Below are 20,064 nucleotides of genomic sequence, written 5' to 3'. Positions count from 1 at the left end.
ATGCAAAAACAACACTTTCTGCCCTGTAGCGGGTAAATATTAAGTTAAAATTATGCCGCTTTTGCTGGGATATAGGTCATTTTCTGGGCATTCCGAAAACATGCATAATTGAAAATTGACGACTTTTTATAAATGACATTGTTGAAAGGAGTGAGCGATATGTGTAAGTCTGGTAGAGCAGTAATCTGTTTGAGTAAAACATTTTAGATATTATTGGACTTGAATTATTAAATAACAGTAGCTAATTGGATGCTTAATTTACCATACAAAAATCTGCCGAATGAGGAATATTAATACCGGTCCCTTGAAGTCTACCCGCCCAGAAATTAACAGGAAAACGAGGAAGAGTTCATTCATAATTTTATCAATTAAATATTTTATTTGGTTTTACAAACTAGTATCGAATTGACGTCAAAAATAACTAACCACATTTTGACTAATTTCCCTTCGTTGAATCCATCTGTAATTTTGCATTCATATGTCTTTTTGATAGTTTTTTTCTGATATGAGTCTTAGTAGAAAAGGTCATAGGATCCAAATTCCTGAACAGAAGTCACTAGCATACCGACTCAAATATACTTCCATCATTTCGACAGTCAATGATAATTTTTTTAAAAATGTGGAAAATCTGTTAATAGAACGAAAAAAATTTTTATATGACCAAATTTAAAAGCAAGGCGTACGTGGGTACTGAATGGTTAAAAGTTGACAAATTATATTACTAACGTTCTGAGCTTTCGTATTTAGTCATATAAAAAATTATATTGTATTTTAAAAGCATTGTTACTTTTGTGGTATGGTAATATAACACTCTCCTTATCATTCATCGTTCACTTTGTGTAATACCACTTTAATAAACACTAATTCGTGACTACCGGTTTCGAAATAATCATTCCTTCATCAGGTCATTAAAAAAAAATTATTACGATCTGACATTTATAAAAATCTATGAAAATATATTAAAATGTATTTTAATAATATATATATATATATATATATATATATATATATATATATATATATATATATATATATATATATATATATATATATATATATATATATATATATATATATATATATATATATATATATATATATATATATTTTTTTTTTTTTATATATTTATATATTTAAACTTATTTTGAGACAACCATTCTTATCAAAACATAGATTTTATTAATATTTTTATAGATTGGTAAATTTTTATTTATACATTTTTCTGTCAGCGCATAGTATTCTTATTTATTTATTTTTATAAAAAAATTCGACATTCTTATTCATATTAACAGTCAATTAGGGGAAACATTCCTTCTGAAAATGATTGAAATATAGAATTAAAATATTACATATGAGAAAATTATTTACAAAATACTAACTTTCGAACAAAGATACCATAAGATTTGAGCGTTGGGTAATAATACATTTAAGGGTTGGTAAACAAGGGTAGAATTGAGTTGTAATTCATTTTCACTCCAACATAAACTTGAGGGGGTGGACCAAGGAGCGGCGTTGGCGCCTCACGCAGCTCTGGCTACCCTTGACGCTCCTGTCCTTCACGAACCCGGGCAAGCATAGACAGAAGTTCGGCCCTGAACAAACACCATTAGGACAACCCCGTGGACAGTGGCCGACGCATCTGTAATTAAACGACAAATATTATTTTAAGGGTGGCAAATAAAGTTATCATAATAAAATTAACGTTTAGGGACTCGCATAAATTTCCATTGGCTTGATTCTCCAACTTGTACAAGCTTCTACGAAAACCGGTATCTAGTCCCAAATGACCTTCTTCTAATCCTTATTCGCACACAATGGTGCATAGGGCACTGCAGCATATTAACGCAGTGTTATCTTGATCGTTAACACATGAAGGAAAGGTGATCAGCCCTCCGCTTTAGGTACCAGTCCAGGGTAATATACAATAGAATAAATATTAGAGTGAAAGAAACACATTTTTTGACATCTCAACATAGATGAAGGATAATATGGAAACCTGTCATGGGCTGATTTAAGTGATCACTTTATAGACGTGTATACACAGGAATAATGTCATCATGATAGTTTTATTATAATTCATTTTTACGTTATTGATGTAGTCATGTTTTGATAAAAAATACATATATTGTGGTTTATATTTGAAGAATAGGGTCAAGTCGTATAATAATAAACGGTAGCGGTAATTTAAAAAAAAATCCTAATCGTCAAATGTTTAAGAGAGATAAGGTAGTCATTTATTGGATTATGTAGATGCTAAGTATAAAAAAATATACACAAGACACATTTTTGACACACAGTGAGCCTAAGCAGCTCATTATTACAAATAGGTATCAAATTGTGGTAGAGTCGGTTTCGAACCAAGAAACTTTGACTTGTTAAAAAAAACTGCTAGCAGTATCATACCCGATATTAACCCGACATAAAGTATTATGTAAGTCGGTGTGACGTAAGGGGTTATGTTCTGGAGATGGCGAAGTTACAAGAACTTGTTTGTAACAGATTCGATACACGTGAATAATTAGGAGATTTTCCAGTCGCTGATCCGGAAAATGTCACACAGAGTCCTTTCGAAACACCAAATTATCCATAGTAGAGTACCTGAATCCTGTGGGATCGTTGACGTCACGTGTATATCCTTTATTGCAAGTGCACTGGTCTGGTCCTGTGCACTCTCCATTGACACACTGCTGGCTGCAGTGGGCCACACACCTGGGTCCCAGACCGTCGTCCTGTAGGATGAATCCTTCACCACAACTGCAGGTGTCGGGAGCTATGCACGTCCCACGATCACAACCCCTAAAAAAACGTTAGTTAAATATTTAATTTACAATATATTCAGGACTTATAAAGTTGACGATTGGATATATGTTCGTTTTTTAGTCTTACATAGTAATAATTTGTTTTTATATTTTTATTTTTATTTTGATATTTATTTTTATCATTATTTTACAACTATTTCGAAAAGTATGTATGTATATTAAATGAAGTATGTAAGTATTATAAATAAGCAGTATAAACATAAATACTTATAAAATAACTGCAAGTAATTTATGTACATCTATTTGCATTAAAAAGTTTGATCTGATTAATTTTCTGACATTACTACAAAACAAAATTGAAAAAAAACACTTTAATGTTTAGATTATAATTTTGTTTTTTATTTATTGATTTGGCGTTTAATTTGTAGAACTCCATTTTAATTTATGTATTAATTTTAAATCAAACACAGATTTTTTGAGTCTACTAAGTTGTATTTTAATAACAAAAACACATAAAAAATTATATTGTTACAATTGTTTCGCCTTGTTAGGGCATTATCAAACAATTTCGTTTGATAATGCCCTAACAAGGCGAAACAATTGTCACAATATAATTTTTTATGTGTTTTTGTTAATAAAATACAACTTAGTAGACTCAAAAAATCTGTGTTTGATTTAAAATTAATACATAAATTTTGTTTTTTCGCGAAATTGGTAGGGAATGCTAAGGATATTGATAAAATATGTATTTTTTAAACAAAATTTCAATAATTCTATAACACAACCCAACAAAAATGGATCTCAAAAAAAATCAGTTGGATTTCAGGCTTAATTACTTGATTGTATTGAAAATGGAAGTACTGTCTGGTTTAAAACTGGGACTAACCTAGTAATTATTGATAACCTATAATTTGACTCACTAATTTGATTCAATAATTTGACTAACTGATCTCAACAAGTTTCTGCTGGTGGTTTTCTGTGAGCATTCTTGGTACCCACCGCGCACACACCTTTCGATAGCCTGATTTTTCAGTTAAAATTTTGTGAATTGTAATGGCGGCAGAATATTATGACTTGGGGATACAAAAGTTGGAGCATCGCCTGCAAAAGTGTTTAAACAGCTACAGCAATTATGTAGAAAAATAGAGTAGGTTTTAAGCTTTAAAATGATGTATAATGCTAAGAAAAACAATAAAGCTGTATATTTAAAATAAATACGGGAACCTCATTTTACGAATGACCCTCGTGAATACCATGACAGTTAAATTTCACATCATTTTTGTCACATTGACATTTCTCCATGATTGCATACTAACTTGCTGCATACGGGTGCGCAGACGCCAAGTTCGTTCTTGATGTAGCCTGCGTGGCAGATGCACTTGTTTGGCTCTATACAGTCTCCATTCGCACAACCAGCGTCACACTTGGGGGCGCAGACTCCCTTAGCGTCTAATCCGTACCCACTCTCACATGAACACACCTCGGGAGCGGTACAGTTTCCTGGAAAATAGAGCCATTAGTATGATAAGATGTTTGACATCTCAACATCGATGAAAAATAATATGAATGTCCACGACCGAGCATCTTAGCATGGTTAAGTATATCAAATATTTGAAAGATCAGGAGTCCAAATAAGTAAGAGCAAATATAAATAATTTTAATATACATATATATATATATATATATATATATATATATATATATATATATATATATATATATATATATATATATATATATATATATATATATATATACATATATATATATATATATTTATATTTATATATATATATATATATATATATATATATATATATATATATATATATATATATATATATATATATATATATATATATATATATATATATATATATATATATATATATATATATATATATATATATATATATATATATATATATATATTTATATATATATATATATATATTTATATATATATATATATATATATATATATATATATATATACATATATATATATATATATATATATATATATATATATATATATATATATATATATATATATATATATATATATATATATATATTTTGCCATGTATTATCTTTATTGTTACTTTATTATTTATGTTTGCTTCAGTCCTGTTAACCTTATTCTCATGACCCTAAATGAGAAATGTAAATTACGCTTCGGGAATATAATTCATATGACTTATGTAAGTTATATGTTTTGAAATATATATAAATATATAAACACATACATTAGATAACTCGCGTTCCATATAGAAACACGCCCAGTGCCTACTTTGCCCAATCCTACTTATCTTTACCCAACCCTACTACCTACACTGATTAAAAACTCTGTGCACGCCACTGGTTCTCCCTTACCATGGGCGCAGCCGTGCGTGCACTTCGGCACGCAGAACTTCATGTTGTACTCCTCTATGTAGCCGGCGTTGCAGACGCACTCTCCGTCGGGCCCGCAGTGCCCGTTGAGGCAGCCGACGGGGCACGTGGGCACGCAGTAGCCGCCCAGGTCCAGCACGTGGTCGGGGTGGCACGCGCACACGTTGGGCGCCACGCAGCGCCCGTTCACGCACTCGCTCTCGCACACGGGCTCGCACAGCCGGAAGTTGTGCACGTTGCGCTCGTAGCCCTGGCAGCACTTGCGGATCTTGCTCAGACTCGGCGAGGACTGCGAACGAATCGATATCTCAACATAGCTGAAGTCCATCTCAACACAGCTAAAGGCCGACTGGACTTAAGTTGTTGTTGGCATAAAGGTCCCAATTACAGCCAAAAACAACTTAAAACATTAATAATTCTAGGTTATTAATGTAGTTTCCACAACTTCCTTAAAAATAAATTGTAAATGAAAAACACTTATTTTTACCACTTGAGTTTAGTTTATTATATCCACTAGTTTCGAAAGCTATGCTTCGAGTGAGCGATATGTTCAATCTTCATTTTTTATATTTAGATCTGAAAATGGAAGCATTTGTTCCGAAACTAGTTGTTAAAATAAAATAAACCAAAGTGGTAAAAAACAAGTGTTTTTCTTTTAAAATTTCATCATATCTTACCACGAAGTGAATGCCGAAACAATAAATGAAATTTCTTAAACATCATTTCTTTTCATTTTTACATCTCAGCAAAATGTAGATAGAGGAGAATACGGAAGTCTGTATTTACGGGGCATACGACTTTTCATAGTATGCTTAAGTGATCACTTTACACACGTGTTACGTTCATAATTTTATCCATGATTGACAATCACGCTACCCAATTGAACTTAAGTCCATAAAAAGCGTAGCTAATCCTCACTCCGCGTATCCTGTCTTCATTTATCCACCAAAAATATCTACTGCATTAGCGTCGCTTTGGTTGAGAAATCCACACACTGCAACATAGCCTTCCGGTTTGACCGCCAAAATACATTAGCGTCATGGTCGGTATATCGGTATATCCTTGTTTTTCGCAAGCTATGCCAGAGGTATATCGATATATCGATTCTCAGCACTCTAAAGGTTAAAATAAGTACCAAAAATACTATTATTACTATTTTTCCTTGATATCACATGGGACTGGTACCTAAAACACAGGAATATATATATATATATATATATATATATATATATATATATATATATATATATATATATATATATATATATATGTCGATTTATTATTATATTTATTATGTCCTCCATTACCTTTACGATCAAGATAATATAATGTTAATTCTTTGCAGTACACTATACACTACTGAGTGCAAATAAGGTTAGAAAAAGTATATTTAAAAAGTATCACTTACCCCATTTCCAGCAGGAACGTTGTTAGGATCCTTAACAAGGGTTGCAGTACTAAAAAAAATAATACCAATTATAATACAAAGGATAACGACGATTAAGCAACTGAATGTATGTACATATATTCTGTACAAGAAGTTTAATAAAATACAGTTTCATATATTACAATCAAACTGTATTTTTTGAGGTTAATTAACGCTGCTCAATGTGTAAAAAGTTTTTTTTTTAATTAAACATCATTGATACGTTGAATTGTAACAACATAATAAATAAAAAAATAATAAAATCGTAACCAATTTTTAAAATATCAATATTTTGTGTTTTAAAAACATTGTTAACTTTGTGGTGTAGTATTTTAAATGGTATTACAAAAGTGAATGATGGATGATAAATAGAGTATTTAAAATGTTAATAATAACCTTTAGAGGACTTAGCGCCCCTAATCGTCGAATACATCGCTCACTTCTTTCAACAACGTCTTATATAAAAAATCGTCAATTTTCAGTTGTGCATGTTTTCAGAATGCCCAGGAAATGTACTATATCTCAGCAAAAGCGGCATATTTTCAACTTAATATTTACCCGCTACAGGGTAGAAAGTGGTGTTTTTGCATTTTGAAGAAAAGCTATTGTTTTATTTTTTTAAATAAACTAAATATTTTCCAAATGAAGAAAAAACCTTCAGGTTTTACCTAAAAGATCTGTTGCACAGTAAAAAGTTCAATAAGTGGCTTGATATTTATTTTTAATACATTTTTTTTAATATTCTTAAACTTTAAAAACGATCTCCTAAAAATTCAAGTTGTTTTTATATAGGAATGATTTTGTTGAAAGGAGTGAACGATATGTTAACTGACACAACGCCTTTATATGTTGTGAGTACTTCGTTACATTTGACACAACGCATAAAGACGTCGTAATTTTTACTATGGTTTCATGCTTTATGTGCTCATTTTAGATTTTATATATTAGTAAACAAAAATAATTTCAAAATTAATAAAACGAAGTCTGGTCGTCATCTAACTACTTTTTTGGCACAAATACCGTTAGATAGAAAATGCAGAAGGGATTTTAGAGAACATTTAAAAAATATAACTTAAATATTCGTACCATAAAAACAGTGTCTTCTAATTTGGAACACGTTTTTATTTATTTAAGGGTTTTATGAAAGGAAATTAAAATTATCAGATAAAATGAAAAATGTGTCGTGAAAAAATAGTTTGAAATTTATTATTTTCGAATTGTGAAACAGTAAAAATAAAAATCTTACGGTCGTAATTTTCTTTACGTAATTTTAAGTACCTATCAATTATTCCTGCTTGGAATAGCAATTTAAATAAAAAATATTGTTTCGCGAAATCAATAAATAAACATTTTATGGCTACAAAATATTTAAACATGACATGAGATCAATTTTCTAAGAAAATAATTAATATTCGTTTATATTTGAATACATAATTTCCAACAAGTAACCTACCTAGTGTGTTATAATCATCATTTATCGACGCTTCTCGTTTGTAATTCTAGTGAGGTAATTCTTAGTAGAAGAATTGGCCTGAAGCATTCTCTCTGATATCGTTTAAGGTCAAAACAACAAACGTAATGCGAAGGATTTCTTAGAATTCTAGAAACATTCAGATACTTAACATTGTCTGATGTAATCATAATACAGTGAAATTGATCTGTTTTACCTTATATAACACAAACCTAATTATAAAATATATATTGAATATTATTTGATGATAATCAAGGATGATTTTCATTTAATAACACCCTGGAATATTTAATTTGGTTAATATTTGATCTAAAGCGCATGGCAGATCTTCTAGTGTAAGTGTGATTAAAGTTAACACTGCGTGAACTGTTCTGAATTAAAAGTAAGGATGTTTAAGGTAGATGTGGAAAACACATTACGTAGCCCAGACCAATAACTAGACTTGATTATTAATTATAAGACTGCCATTGTTGAAAAAAACCGAGTCACAAAATTGTTTAATGTTTAAGGATTAGAAAATTTACGATGAGATGCCTGAATGTATGAAGAGTGAAAAGAATCTGAAAGAATTTTAAAAGAAATGTTTTGTTTACTGTACGAAGATGTAAATATATATGTTTAAATATATATATATATATATATATATATATATATATATATATATATATATATATATATATATATTTGATGTAAATAATAGTTTATATTAGTGAAATATAACCTAACTAAAGTAATAAATAAAAAAATTGAAAATATTTACAACATTTTGAGTGTGTTCAAATACTTGTTCACAAAATCTGGATTATCTCCAATTACAGGAGTTATTTTCATATTATTTTTTGACATCTCATCAAAGATGAAGAAGAATATGGAAGTCTGGGCATTTACGGGGCTTACGACCGTCATAGGCTGGTTTGAGTGATCACTTTACACACGTGTAACATTCACCAATTCTACCCATTATTGACAACCACACTACTCAAATTCTTGGAAGTTCTATATATATATGAACCAATTTAGAAACCTTGTTCATGAATCACTAGGACTTCACTAGAGACATCTATTGGTGAGATGTAAAGAAGCTTTTAATTAAGCAGAAACTCTTATATTAATATAAGAGTTTCTGCTTAATTAAAAGCTTCTTTACATCTCACCAATAGATGTCTCTAGTGAAGTCCTAGTGATTCATGAACAAGGTTTCTAAATTGGTTCATATATATAGAACTTCCAAGAATTTGAGTAGTGTGGTTGTCAATAATGGGTAGAATTGGTGAATGTTACACGTGTGTAAAGTGATCACTCAAACCAGCCTATGACGGTCGTAAGCCCCGTAAATGCCCAGACTTCCATATTCTTCTTCATCTTTGATGAGATGTCAAAAAATAATATGAAATTGAAAATATTTTAACATTTTTTTGACACTTTAACATAAATGAAGAATATGGAAGACTGGGTATTTACAGGGTTAACAGGATTACAAGATTGTTTTATGAATATATATTGTTAATTTTAACATTTACATTTTATATTTATAATATTAACAATATTCCAATAAATAAATAAACAATCGGGAATCGAACCCGCGATTTCAGTGGTTCAGTCGAGAGTCTACCCAACTACATCCGTAACGTAATGAAGATGAGAAATGCTTACGGTACTTCCACGTAGCAAACCCCCTTCTCAAAGTCTATAGGCTTGGAGTTGTTCTTAGTGTGGGTGGTGTGTGATGAGCCGGTCAGGTTCCTCATGTTGGGGACCTTCGTGTTGAAGAAGTGGGTGACGTTCTGCCCGACGGCCTGGAGGTGCCCCTTCACGCCCTTTACCGCGCCCTTCACCCCCTCGAGGGCCCCCGAGATCTCCAGGGGCTCCCTGTCTGGGTGGGGCAGAGCGCTGACGTAGAATACGACCCCGAACAGCAGGAATATGTGCCATTTAAACATGGTTAATCCTGAAAATAGATCGACTAGTCAACACACGATTTGTCTCCTCATCTGTAAGATATCTTAGAGATATCTTTCAGAGGGCATTCTGTTATCCTTATTGAAAGTGATTTCCTGATGTCATGTCGACCTATGTACGTTTCCTATCCTTATTATCCTACCTGCAGACAAGTATCTAAAATAGGAGCTTTGCAGGTTATGCCTTTAAAAAATATCGTTTTGACCCTTTTAGAGAGAGTGTTTTTTTTGTCTAGAATTTTTACTACTGGATCACATTAAATTAAAGTAATTTCAAACGTAAAAAGTAAATCCACTCCTAAGTAGAAACAGGCTTTAAAACTTAGTTAAAATTGAAGCCTTACTAGGGCCATCCTTAGTTAGATTTCATAGTCACTTGGACGTTAGGTAATTGAAACATGGATGTTTTAGTCTAAATATCATGACTCCTGCTAACGGCGTCTTGGAAAAATATTGCAACTCTAATTTGTTACAATTGGCAGATTATTATCAATCCCAGATTTCCCTATTCACTCAAGTAAACTTGTTCATCTTTATTGGGACATCGTATAATTATTAATTTCTCATTAATTATTTAAATAAATAACTCCTCAGTGGAGCGAATCCATTTGATAAAAAAATTGGATAAAAAATAGTGGTATTGGATGCCTTTTACTAAGCTCTTTCCAAGAAATCTTTATCATATTTTTTTCGAAGCCTCTAATAATTTGTACTACCATATTATAAATGCATATTTTTTTTCTAAATAGGAGGAGTATTACAATATTTTTTCATCAATGCATTGAGTAAGACAAATTATTATTTTAATCTCGCCTCAAGTGTTTATTCGTATTGCACATACTTCGCAGCATCGTGATAAAAATATTAAAATAATTTTGAAAGCTGCCTATAAATAATAAGTGCTTGTTCATTTTACTTTAATGCATTGTATTGAAAATTTCGATAAAAGCATTAGATAAATAAATTTTCTTCATGTGATTTAATTCATTAAAATGAAGCCTTGTTATATTACATATTTTAAGTCATTTTTCCTTCATTTTTATTTGTAAACATGATACACAGGTTGTAAATAAATGGGTCAAAAGATTTACCATAGATATATGAAAACTAATGGTGAATAAAATAAACTAAAAAGTGATGTTTTTAAATAGTCTGTTTTGCACAGCTGCATAAATTATTCATAAAATCTAAATTAAAAATATTATTTTTACATTGAAAAAAAAATCTTGTGTTATTTTTTTTTGTTTATATATATTTATTTAAAAAAATAAAAGTATGAATAAAAATACATGCATCATCGCTACATTATTAACAATATGGTCATTTCCCACAAAAAAATTATCGATCCCTGTAATTTTAAATATTCGTCATATTAGTAATTTAAAAATTTTCATTAGAATTTTAACTATACATCATAAGAAACAATATTATTTAAATATTATATAAGTAACGGCATGTTTAAAACAAATACAAAAAATATTTAAATTTAACTTCATTTATTGATTCAGTTACATTGCGGTATATATCTGTCAATTTTTAATTTAAATTTCACTTGGAAATACCACGATTTCTTAAAATCTATTATGCCACGTATTTTGATGCATTTTGCATCATTTTCGAATACCTTACGATGATGCGGTGTCGCAACAGATTTAATGAAATTGTGCTATTTGCCATGTGAAATTTCAAATTGAAAATTATTTAAATTTACGTTAAATACTACGGGTTCGAGTTATAAATTAAATACAATACACTACCAAATTTTCGAATTTTAAGACTAAAGCCTTATGTAAGGTTAATCCTAGGTAGATTCGAAATATTAAAAAATGTTAATATTTACCCACTAAAAAATAACTAAGGTGGTATTTACCAAGCGAAATTAAAATTAAAAATGATTTAAATGTACTAGAAATTCGAGATATTTGCTGGTACAATGGACAAAAATTTTTAATTTTTAAACTACTATCTAATGTTATTTTATGCCAGGTATATTAGAAATAATGAAAACGATTAATATTTACCCGTAGAAAAACTTAGGTGTAAACAAAAATCAAACAGTCTTAAATGTAAAATAGATCCTATCGAACTGAGAGACTGACATTGACTAACATCCAACCGGTTGGGCAATAGCTCATTCGGTCCACCATCCTTCTTCCATTCGATTTCACACAACATACTCGTATTATGTATGTTATACTGACATAAGCATATACACCACGTACGATTCTTAATATTTATACTATACTAGTGGGAGATATAGAGAGCGCGTTGAATCACAAATTTCGTAAAAATACATATAAAATATTAAAAAACACCCTATTAGATTTAAGTTTTGTACTGAAATTTCTTGGTGGAACTGCATTTTATAGAAAAAAAAACAACTACTTACTTATGTAGTTTTTTCCACATGAATATTAATAATTCATATGGAAAAACTTCATAGTTGTTATTTTATTCTAAAAAACATATTTTAGATTATTACTCATTCAAAATTATAAGTTTTTTTTTAAATTTTAATTTCACTTGGTAAAAATCACTATTTCTTAAAATCTATTGTGACACGTGTTTCGACGCATTTTGCTTCATTTTCGAAATGATGCGAAATAAATAAGTGTAAATATAAATAACAATGGATTAATATAACCACAAAACGACGAATCAATTAATGAAAAAAAAATGGATTTAGTAACAAAATGCTCATTTTTCGAATTTAAGAGTAAGCAGTTTTATGGGCAAAAAAAAATCAATATAAATTGATCGATTTTTTATCCATTTAGAAACAGATTAAGATGGAATTTGTTATTTCATTATGTACAGTGGGCACATTTGTAGCATTAATTATAATTTATTGTTTAATACGTCATAGCAGATAATTCTTAATTTGCACCTCAGTCTAAGCGAATTAACTTCAACTTCAAAAAATGCGAAATGCATCGAAATACGTGTTACATTAGATTTTTTGAAAAGTTTTATTTACCATGTGAAATCTAATTTAAAAATGGATAAGTATTACCACAATGGCACTGCCGAATTAAATATTAAAAAAAAGATTTAGTAACAAATGAATTGTAAAAATAATGGATGATATCACTCTCGCCAAACCAGTTTATTTTGTTATGCAAATTCGGAAAAATGTATTGATAGTTCGGTACATACTTGACACTTCGTGAACTCTTGTCCTCTGAATCTGAACCCAGGACACCATAATATTCGTATGTACGTATTATGAGGTAAATATAGTTTAGGCGAATTCAGGATAAATAAGATTGAACCCCAGAACAAAATTAACAGTTTTTATTTTTGGCATAAGTTTTCCCCACATGGTCCTAAACCTAGAAGGGTCATGCTAAAGGGAAATGTTAAAAAAAACTTTTGGTATTAAAAATAATCATTTTTTAATTATCTACAAAACAAAGTTTATTTTATTTGATTAGTTTTATAGGATCTGAAATATATTTACTCTTACAATAAAAAAATAGTCATTTGTACTCCCTTTTCTAGAAAACTATAGACGCTGTTATAAATTTATTAATGAATAAATTCATCACAAATTTAGCACTAAAATGAATCATTATTGTAACATGTTAGTTTCTGATTTACATTACGAGACTCACAATCACAATTCGGCATCACAAGACATTTTACGTTGCAACCTCATGATGTAGGTGTATGTTACGTTCAGGCCAAAATATTTTTTTACACATTTTTTTAAGGATGTCAAAATGCAATAAAAAAATACGACTTATTAAATTTTAAATTTTTTGACTCAGTCTACAGGACGTATGGTATATTGCATACATGTATTGTATGCAATATACCATACGTACCTCTACTCACCTTAATCTTTGATTGATTTCTTTGCCGAAATTCTTCAGTAGAGATGACGTTACATTACGACCTAGACTCTGAGGTTCCGAGGTTCATCCCGGAATTTTTTACAAATCTTGATTATCATTTACCGGTATTACACTTCTTTCTTTCAGGTATTTCCTTGCAAAGTATTCAGTCAGTCAGTCAAACGGGTATTTTTTAAATATTTTTAAATTGAGTTCAGTGAATTTAACTATTCAATAATAATATTCAATATACTTTGAAAATAATCTCCTTTTTTAGATTGGAAAATAAATATAAATTAAAAATTAATAAACTGTTCAAAGTCACTTCAAGTCAAACTATTTAGAGTCTAATTAAAAAAACATGCCTAAAATGTTTTTTTTCAATACATATTTACTTTTAAAATAACTGCAAAGACGGTATAGAAAAAATTCATAGTTATAAACATTTACGATTTTACAAAGACATCTATTTGTACATAGCAATTATGTACACTTAAACCAGTCAATGACAGGGGTTAAGACATGTACAAAGTTCCATTTTATTTTTCTCAAAAAACTCCTCGTCTCTGTCGAGACGTATATGATGTTTGTATCTCAATAATAATCCGTCGAGGGTTTTATTTAATACAAAAGCAAACATTTATGCATGCTCAAAAATTGTTCCTTTTTATACAGTTACTTAAAAACCTGTTATGGGATATACTTGTTTAAAAAAAACCTATCCGCTATTTATTTAACATATTACCCCGGTTTGGCACCTGATCAACTTGTCGACATTTGTTAGCAGTTATTTAGGATTGAGATACTTCTACATAGTTCTGATGCTTTACCTACATATGATGTTTGATAATTCTTATTCTTACAATGATTAAAGAAAACCCTTGTTTTATCCCACTTAAGTTTTATTAAAGACTACATGTTTCAGAAGTTAAACTACCATCATTCAGGGCTGTATAATAACTGAATGATGGAAGTTTAACTTCTGAAACATGTAGTCTATAATAAAACTCACGTGGTATAAAACGAGTGTTTTCTTTAATCATTGTAACATGTCTTACCACAATGTTAATGCCGAAACAATAAATAAAATAGTCTTATTCTTCATTTTCACGAGCCTTCTATCCTCCACTGCTGGATATAGATAGGCCTCTTCTGTATATTTCCATATCCTCTAGTTGGTTGCTGCTTGCAGCTAGTTTCTACCCCCCACAGCGACTTTGTCTTAGAACCATCTCTTTTGGGGTCTTCCAACGCCTCTTTTGGTATTCCAAGGTCTCCATCTTAAAAATTTTGGAGTCCATCTTGTGGGGCCTGTTTTGCAATATGTCCTACCCATTGTCAGTAGAGTCCTGCCACGCGATCTAATGATATCATATATTTTGGTTCTATTCCTGGTATCTTAATTTTTTACTTTATTCATTAAGTATGGATCTTTCCATGAGTTGCTGTGAGAACTTGAGCTTTTCTGCATTTCTCTTTGTCAGAGTAGAGAGTAAATTTTATTAAATCCTATTGATATAAAAAGTGTTAATATATTGATATATTTAGAAATGAAGACTCATATCAGGCATATCAGAATACTGTATATAGAAGAAGCATATCAGGCAAGAGTCTTCGAGATAGAATAAGAAACGCCAGGTTCAGGGAAATATGCGAGACCGAAGATGTCGTTAGATGGGGAAGGCAACGAAGGAAACAATGGTTTTCGCATATGAGGAGAATGGAACCATCCAGACTCGCTTACAACGCACTGTACGGCTAACCCCGTGGTAAACGACTCCCGGGCAGACCACTCAAAGAGATGGATCGATAGCTGGGAATCCACATCGCAGGAGGCTAATCCCTCTTTAAAACAGGCCACAAGGCCTACACCAAGAAGAAGAAGAAGAATATGAAAAGTATCCTTGAATTATAATTGAATATTTCATTCGTTTCGTGTTGGGCAACAACTTGTTTAAAGATTTAATTTTTGGCTCAAAACTGATTTCAGTAATCAGACCTCATAAACAATGTCTGCATCCTGCAAATCGACACATATTTATATTGTATAATAATTTAATAATCTCGTTTCTGACGTTATAACAGGAAACGTCCGCCAATGTTCTAACATCCGACGTTGTAATCATAGTTTTATATTTGCGTAGGCTCCCTTGGCGAATATTTTACTAATTAATTTAACAAATTAATCACGAGGATTAATGCAAGCTTATAATTATGTTAGTGTTTTGAAATGTTGGTGAGATAAACAAATTTTAATTGCAGAGATTAAATGTTATCTCACGTTTCTTCGAACTGCACATTTAAATGTTCATTAAAAGAGACATGGATATTTGGTTATGAACTTTAACGAGAATCCAGAATGTCATAATATTTTATTTATTTGATTAAGATACAATTTTTTAAAAATAATTCAATTCATTTACTAGATTCCAAATTGACAATTTTAACATTTTGATTGTGTCCAAATACTTGTTCACAAAATCTGGATTATCTCCAATTACAGGAGTTATTTTCATATTATTTTTTGACATCATCATCAAAGATGAAGAAGAATATGGAAGTCTGGGCATTTACGGGGCTGACGACCAGATAATCCAGATTTTGTGAACAAGTATTTGGACACACTCAAAATGTTGTAAATAAATTATCTGGTCAAATTATAAGCTTAATAATAAAAATAAAAATGTTATTTTCTGGCGTTTCTCATGTGTGTGATTATAATCCAGGATTCTGACCTCACATACTAATATAAGAGTTTCTGCTTAGTAAAAAGCTTCTTTTCATCTCACCAATAGATGTCTCTAGTGAAGTTCTAGTGATTCAAGAACAAGGTTTCTAAATTGGTTCATATATATAGAACTTCCAGGAATTTGAGTAGTGTGGTTGTCAATAATGGGTAGAATTGGCGAATGTTACACGTGTGTAAAGTGATCACTTAAACCAGCCTATGACGGTCGTCAGCCCCGTAAATGCCCAGACTTCCATATTCTTCTTCATCTTTGATGAGATGTCAAAAAATAATATGACAATTTTAAAATAAGTTACCCTGTTCTATTCAATAAAGAGACAAAGCTCTTTTTATTGAAATGGGACTTGCACGCATTGTTTATTGTTTATGTTTGTGAGTGATATATTTATTTTATTATATTTTTAACATGTGTGTTTGTGTGTATCAATATCAATCTGAAAAGTCGTTATTTAAAACGAGAACAAAAATCTCTTCGGTTAAAAAAATCTCACTAACAATGCTTAAATTGGGATTTTTTGGCTTCTGAGAAAAACTTATAAAAAATTTCACAAAATATTATTTACGCAGCCGTCATGAAAACCTTTTTTAAAAAACAGTTAACGACCTTTTTTTGAAATTCGATATGGACATCCAGTCAAAATGTTACGGATAAATATGGAAATCCTTTTGTTCATCAGATTATTTTTTTTGAAAATCACTGCTTTAATACAAGTTCATTTATAAAGATTAATATTTAATATCAGCGTTCGAAAATAAACAATAAATTAGTCTTGAAATAACGTTCAGAAATAAATACATTTTAAATATATCCATGAAATATTTATAAAAATACTTATAAAATAATTTATTATTAGATTAAAACCAATATTTTTAGCTTTTCCACTTTTTTATTTGACCAGCGACCGGGTTTCGTCGTTACCGACATCATCAGACTGGTCTGACCAGTCTGATGATGTCGGTAACGACGAAACCCGGTCGCTGGTCAAATAAAAAAGTGGAAAAGCTAAAAATATTGGTTTTAATCTAATAATAAATTAAAAATGCAATTCCATCACGAAGTGTCAGTGGATAATATAAATCTACTTATAAAATACCTTAAAAAAAATACTCATTGAATTGTATGCACATCTGAACAATCCAAAATTTTGAGCTTGCCTTAATTTGTTTACATAAAAATTTGAAAGTTTACTTTTTCATTTTCACTGTGTGTAAAAGTAATTTTCAGGATTTTCAGTACTTTAAAAATCACGAAACACGAAGGACGGTTAAATTGTCTAAATATCGAGATATTCTTCGTTTGGACGTCGGGAGATCACTATTTTATTACGATGACATGATTCGACGTATTGCGAGAAATGCGATCATAAACTAGATCAAAAATCTTAAATTAGGGGTTCATCTTAACAATTTACTAAGAAATGTAACTATACTATACTACTCGCATCTATTAAGATGCGAGTTCCTACTTCTATCAAACCAAATATCCAAGCTTTTGTGTTCAAAACGATTTAAAACTTATTTTTGATTCTATGCTCCTGTTTTGCCTTTTACGTTAACAAAGACATTCTATTCTATTCTAATCCTTATCCGCACCCAATGGTGCATAGGGCACTGCATTGTATAGAAGCAGTGTTATATCGATCGATAAATACAGGAAGGAAAGAAAAAGACATTATTTAATTAAATTTTTAATATTCTGTATATTAATCTTTTTACCCATTAATGTCTTATGAAATTTAAGAAAAAAATATTTAACGAAAAATACATTGATGAATTAAATTTTAAGTGTAAAGGAACAGAACACTCCTGGTTTATATAATCTGATATGCCCACTTTTAATTTTCACCTACTCATTTCCTGAAATTTTCATGGTAAATAAAACGATAAAGTGCTTTAATCTCTTATTATTTTATTTAATCAAGGCGCTAAAATAGTTAAATATATATATTTTACAGATCAATTTAAAAAAAAATGTTGCCGCTATTAATAAACTATAATTACTGTAAAAACGATAAAGTGCTTTAATGTCTTAATATTTTATTTAGTCAAGGCGCTAAAATAGTTAAATATAAATATATATTTTACAGATCATTTTATTAAAAATAAATATTGCCGTTATTAATAAACTTATACTGTACATGAATCACGTTAAAAAATATTTAATAATAATAATAACACATCGCTCACTCCTTTCAACAACGTCATATAAAAAAAATCGTCAATTTTCAGTTGTGCATGTTTTCGGAATGCCCAGAAAATGTACTATTTCCCAGCAAAAGCGACATATTTAAACGTTATATTTATAGGGCGAAAAGTGTTGTTTTTTCATTTTAAAGAAAAGATATTGCTTTTTTTTTTAAATAAACTAAATATTTTCAAAAGGAGAAAAAATAGCCCGGTTTCGCCTAAAAAGATCTCTTGCACGGTAAAAAGTTCAATAAGTGGCTTGATATTTATTTTTAATACATTGTATTATATTTTTAAACTTTAAAAATCAGATCTCCTGAAAAATCTTTTTTTTTTATATTTGACGTTGTTGAAAGGAGTGATCGACATGATAAACACTGGATAATTGAAGTAAATACAGTATAAATCAAATAAACTTTTTGTGTTACTAAAAAAAATCCTGTATTTTAATAATGGTATCCAAAAAATATCATTTAAACGACGTTAATCGAGAACGTTAAAAATATTAATGTAATATTAATTTTTTTATCAATTTTAATTTTTTTGTTCTAAGGATACTTTTTACTTCCTATGTATAATTTTGTGTCGAACTTGATTTATTACGTAACGTAACCTATTTACATTTTCATATTATTTTCTACCCTGTAACTTATAAAACAAATTGTTACATCATAACTTAAAAAAACTTTAGCGCCTGTCGGAAGATATTTTGTATTTAGCAATAGACAATTTTTATTATCTCATACTCGTATTACAGCAATACCGAGAGTTACGTAATTCATATGTTCCGTAGCCTTTCCGTAAATTTAATTTTACGTAAGTCGTATTTGAAAAATGCTTTGTGTAACAACGTAAATAAAAACTCAATATTTATTATTTATGCGTAATAAACATACTTTTAACTATTACACAATTATACAGTGGAATATCCAAAAAACCGAAATCCCGGGAAATTCGATCAAGCTTCGAAAAAAAAGGTTCGTAAAAGAACATAAAAAAAGCAAATACTGAAAAAACACATATTATTATATTATTGGCATTTTTAAACCGATCCTCGATCAATATTGTCAGGAATTTCATGATACTGAAAATATAAATACTGAATATTTGTATTTTTTATGTACAGTACGTAGTTAAAACTAAAATTTAAATATGTATTTATTTGATGCTCAAGTATTAGGATTTACAAAACGCTAAAAAATAAGGCAGTTTTGGTATAATATATTTGAAAAGTATAAAATAATTGGCGGTAAAATTTTATGTAGCCTTACTTAGATTTTTTTT

The 20,064-nt window shown here is 29.8% G+C and overlaps 1 protein-coding gene across 1 annotated transcript; it reads right to left on the bottom strand.

Moving 5' to 3' along the window:
• Nucleotides 1-1,238: 1,238 nt before the first annotated feature.
• Nucleotides 1,239-12,114, bottom strand: LOC148302217 (uncharacterized). The gene is made up of 7 exons (XM_088271946.1): nucleotides 12,030-12,114; nucleotides 9,704-9,998; nucleotides 6,562-6,610; nucleotides 5,136-5,442; nucleotides 4,076-4,259; nucleotides 2,599-2,796; nucleotides 1,239-1,639 (listed from the first exon to the last, which is right to left on the bottom strand). The coding sequence occupies exons 2-7, from the start codon at nucleotides 9,988-9,990 to the stop codon at nucleotides 1,471-1,473; spliced, it is 1,194 nt and encodes a 397-aa protein (XP_088128072.1). The 5' UTR covers nucleotides 9,991-9,998; nucleotides 12,030-12,114; the 3' UTR covers nucleotides 1,239-1,470.
• Between the last annotated feature and the right edge of the window lie 7,950 nt (nucleotides 12,115-20,064).

The sequence above is a fragment of the Brachycentrus maculatus genome, unplaced genomic scaffold, assembly GCF_059751285.1.
Source record: "Brachycentrus maculatus isolate JH-2025_06_01 unplaced genomic scaffold, ASM5975128v1 h1tg000472l, whole genome shotgun sequence".
Taxonomy (NCBI): Eukaryota; Metazoa; Arthropoda; class Insecta; order Trichoptera; family Brachycentridae; genus Brachycentrus; species Brachycentrus maculatus.
Note: the sequence above shows the minus strand (reverse complement) of the source record. Positions and strands in the feature narration are given on the sequence as shown.

What these genes read in the sequence shown, in the direction of transcription:
- LOC148302217 (XM_088271946.1), bottom strand. Translation starts at nt 9,990, where the DNA reads ATGTTTAAATGGCACATATTCCTGCTGTTCGGGGTCGTATTCTACGTC. An exon ending in GTTTGCTACGTGGAAGTACC is followed by an intron (nt 6,611 to 9,703) that starts GTAAGCATTTCT and finishes TATTTTTTTTAG; the next exon opens with TACTGCAACCCTTGTTAAGG. An exon ending in ACGTTCCTGCTGGAAATGGG is followed by an intron (nt 5,443 to 6,561) that starts GTAAGTGATACT and finishes ATTCGTTCGCAG; the next exon opens with TCCTCGCCGAGTCTGAGCAA.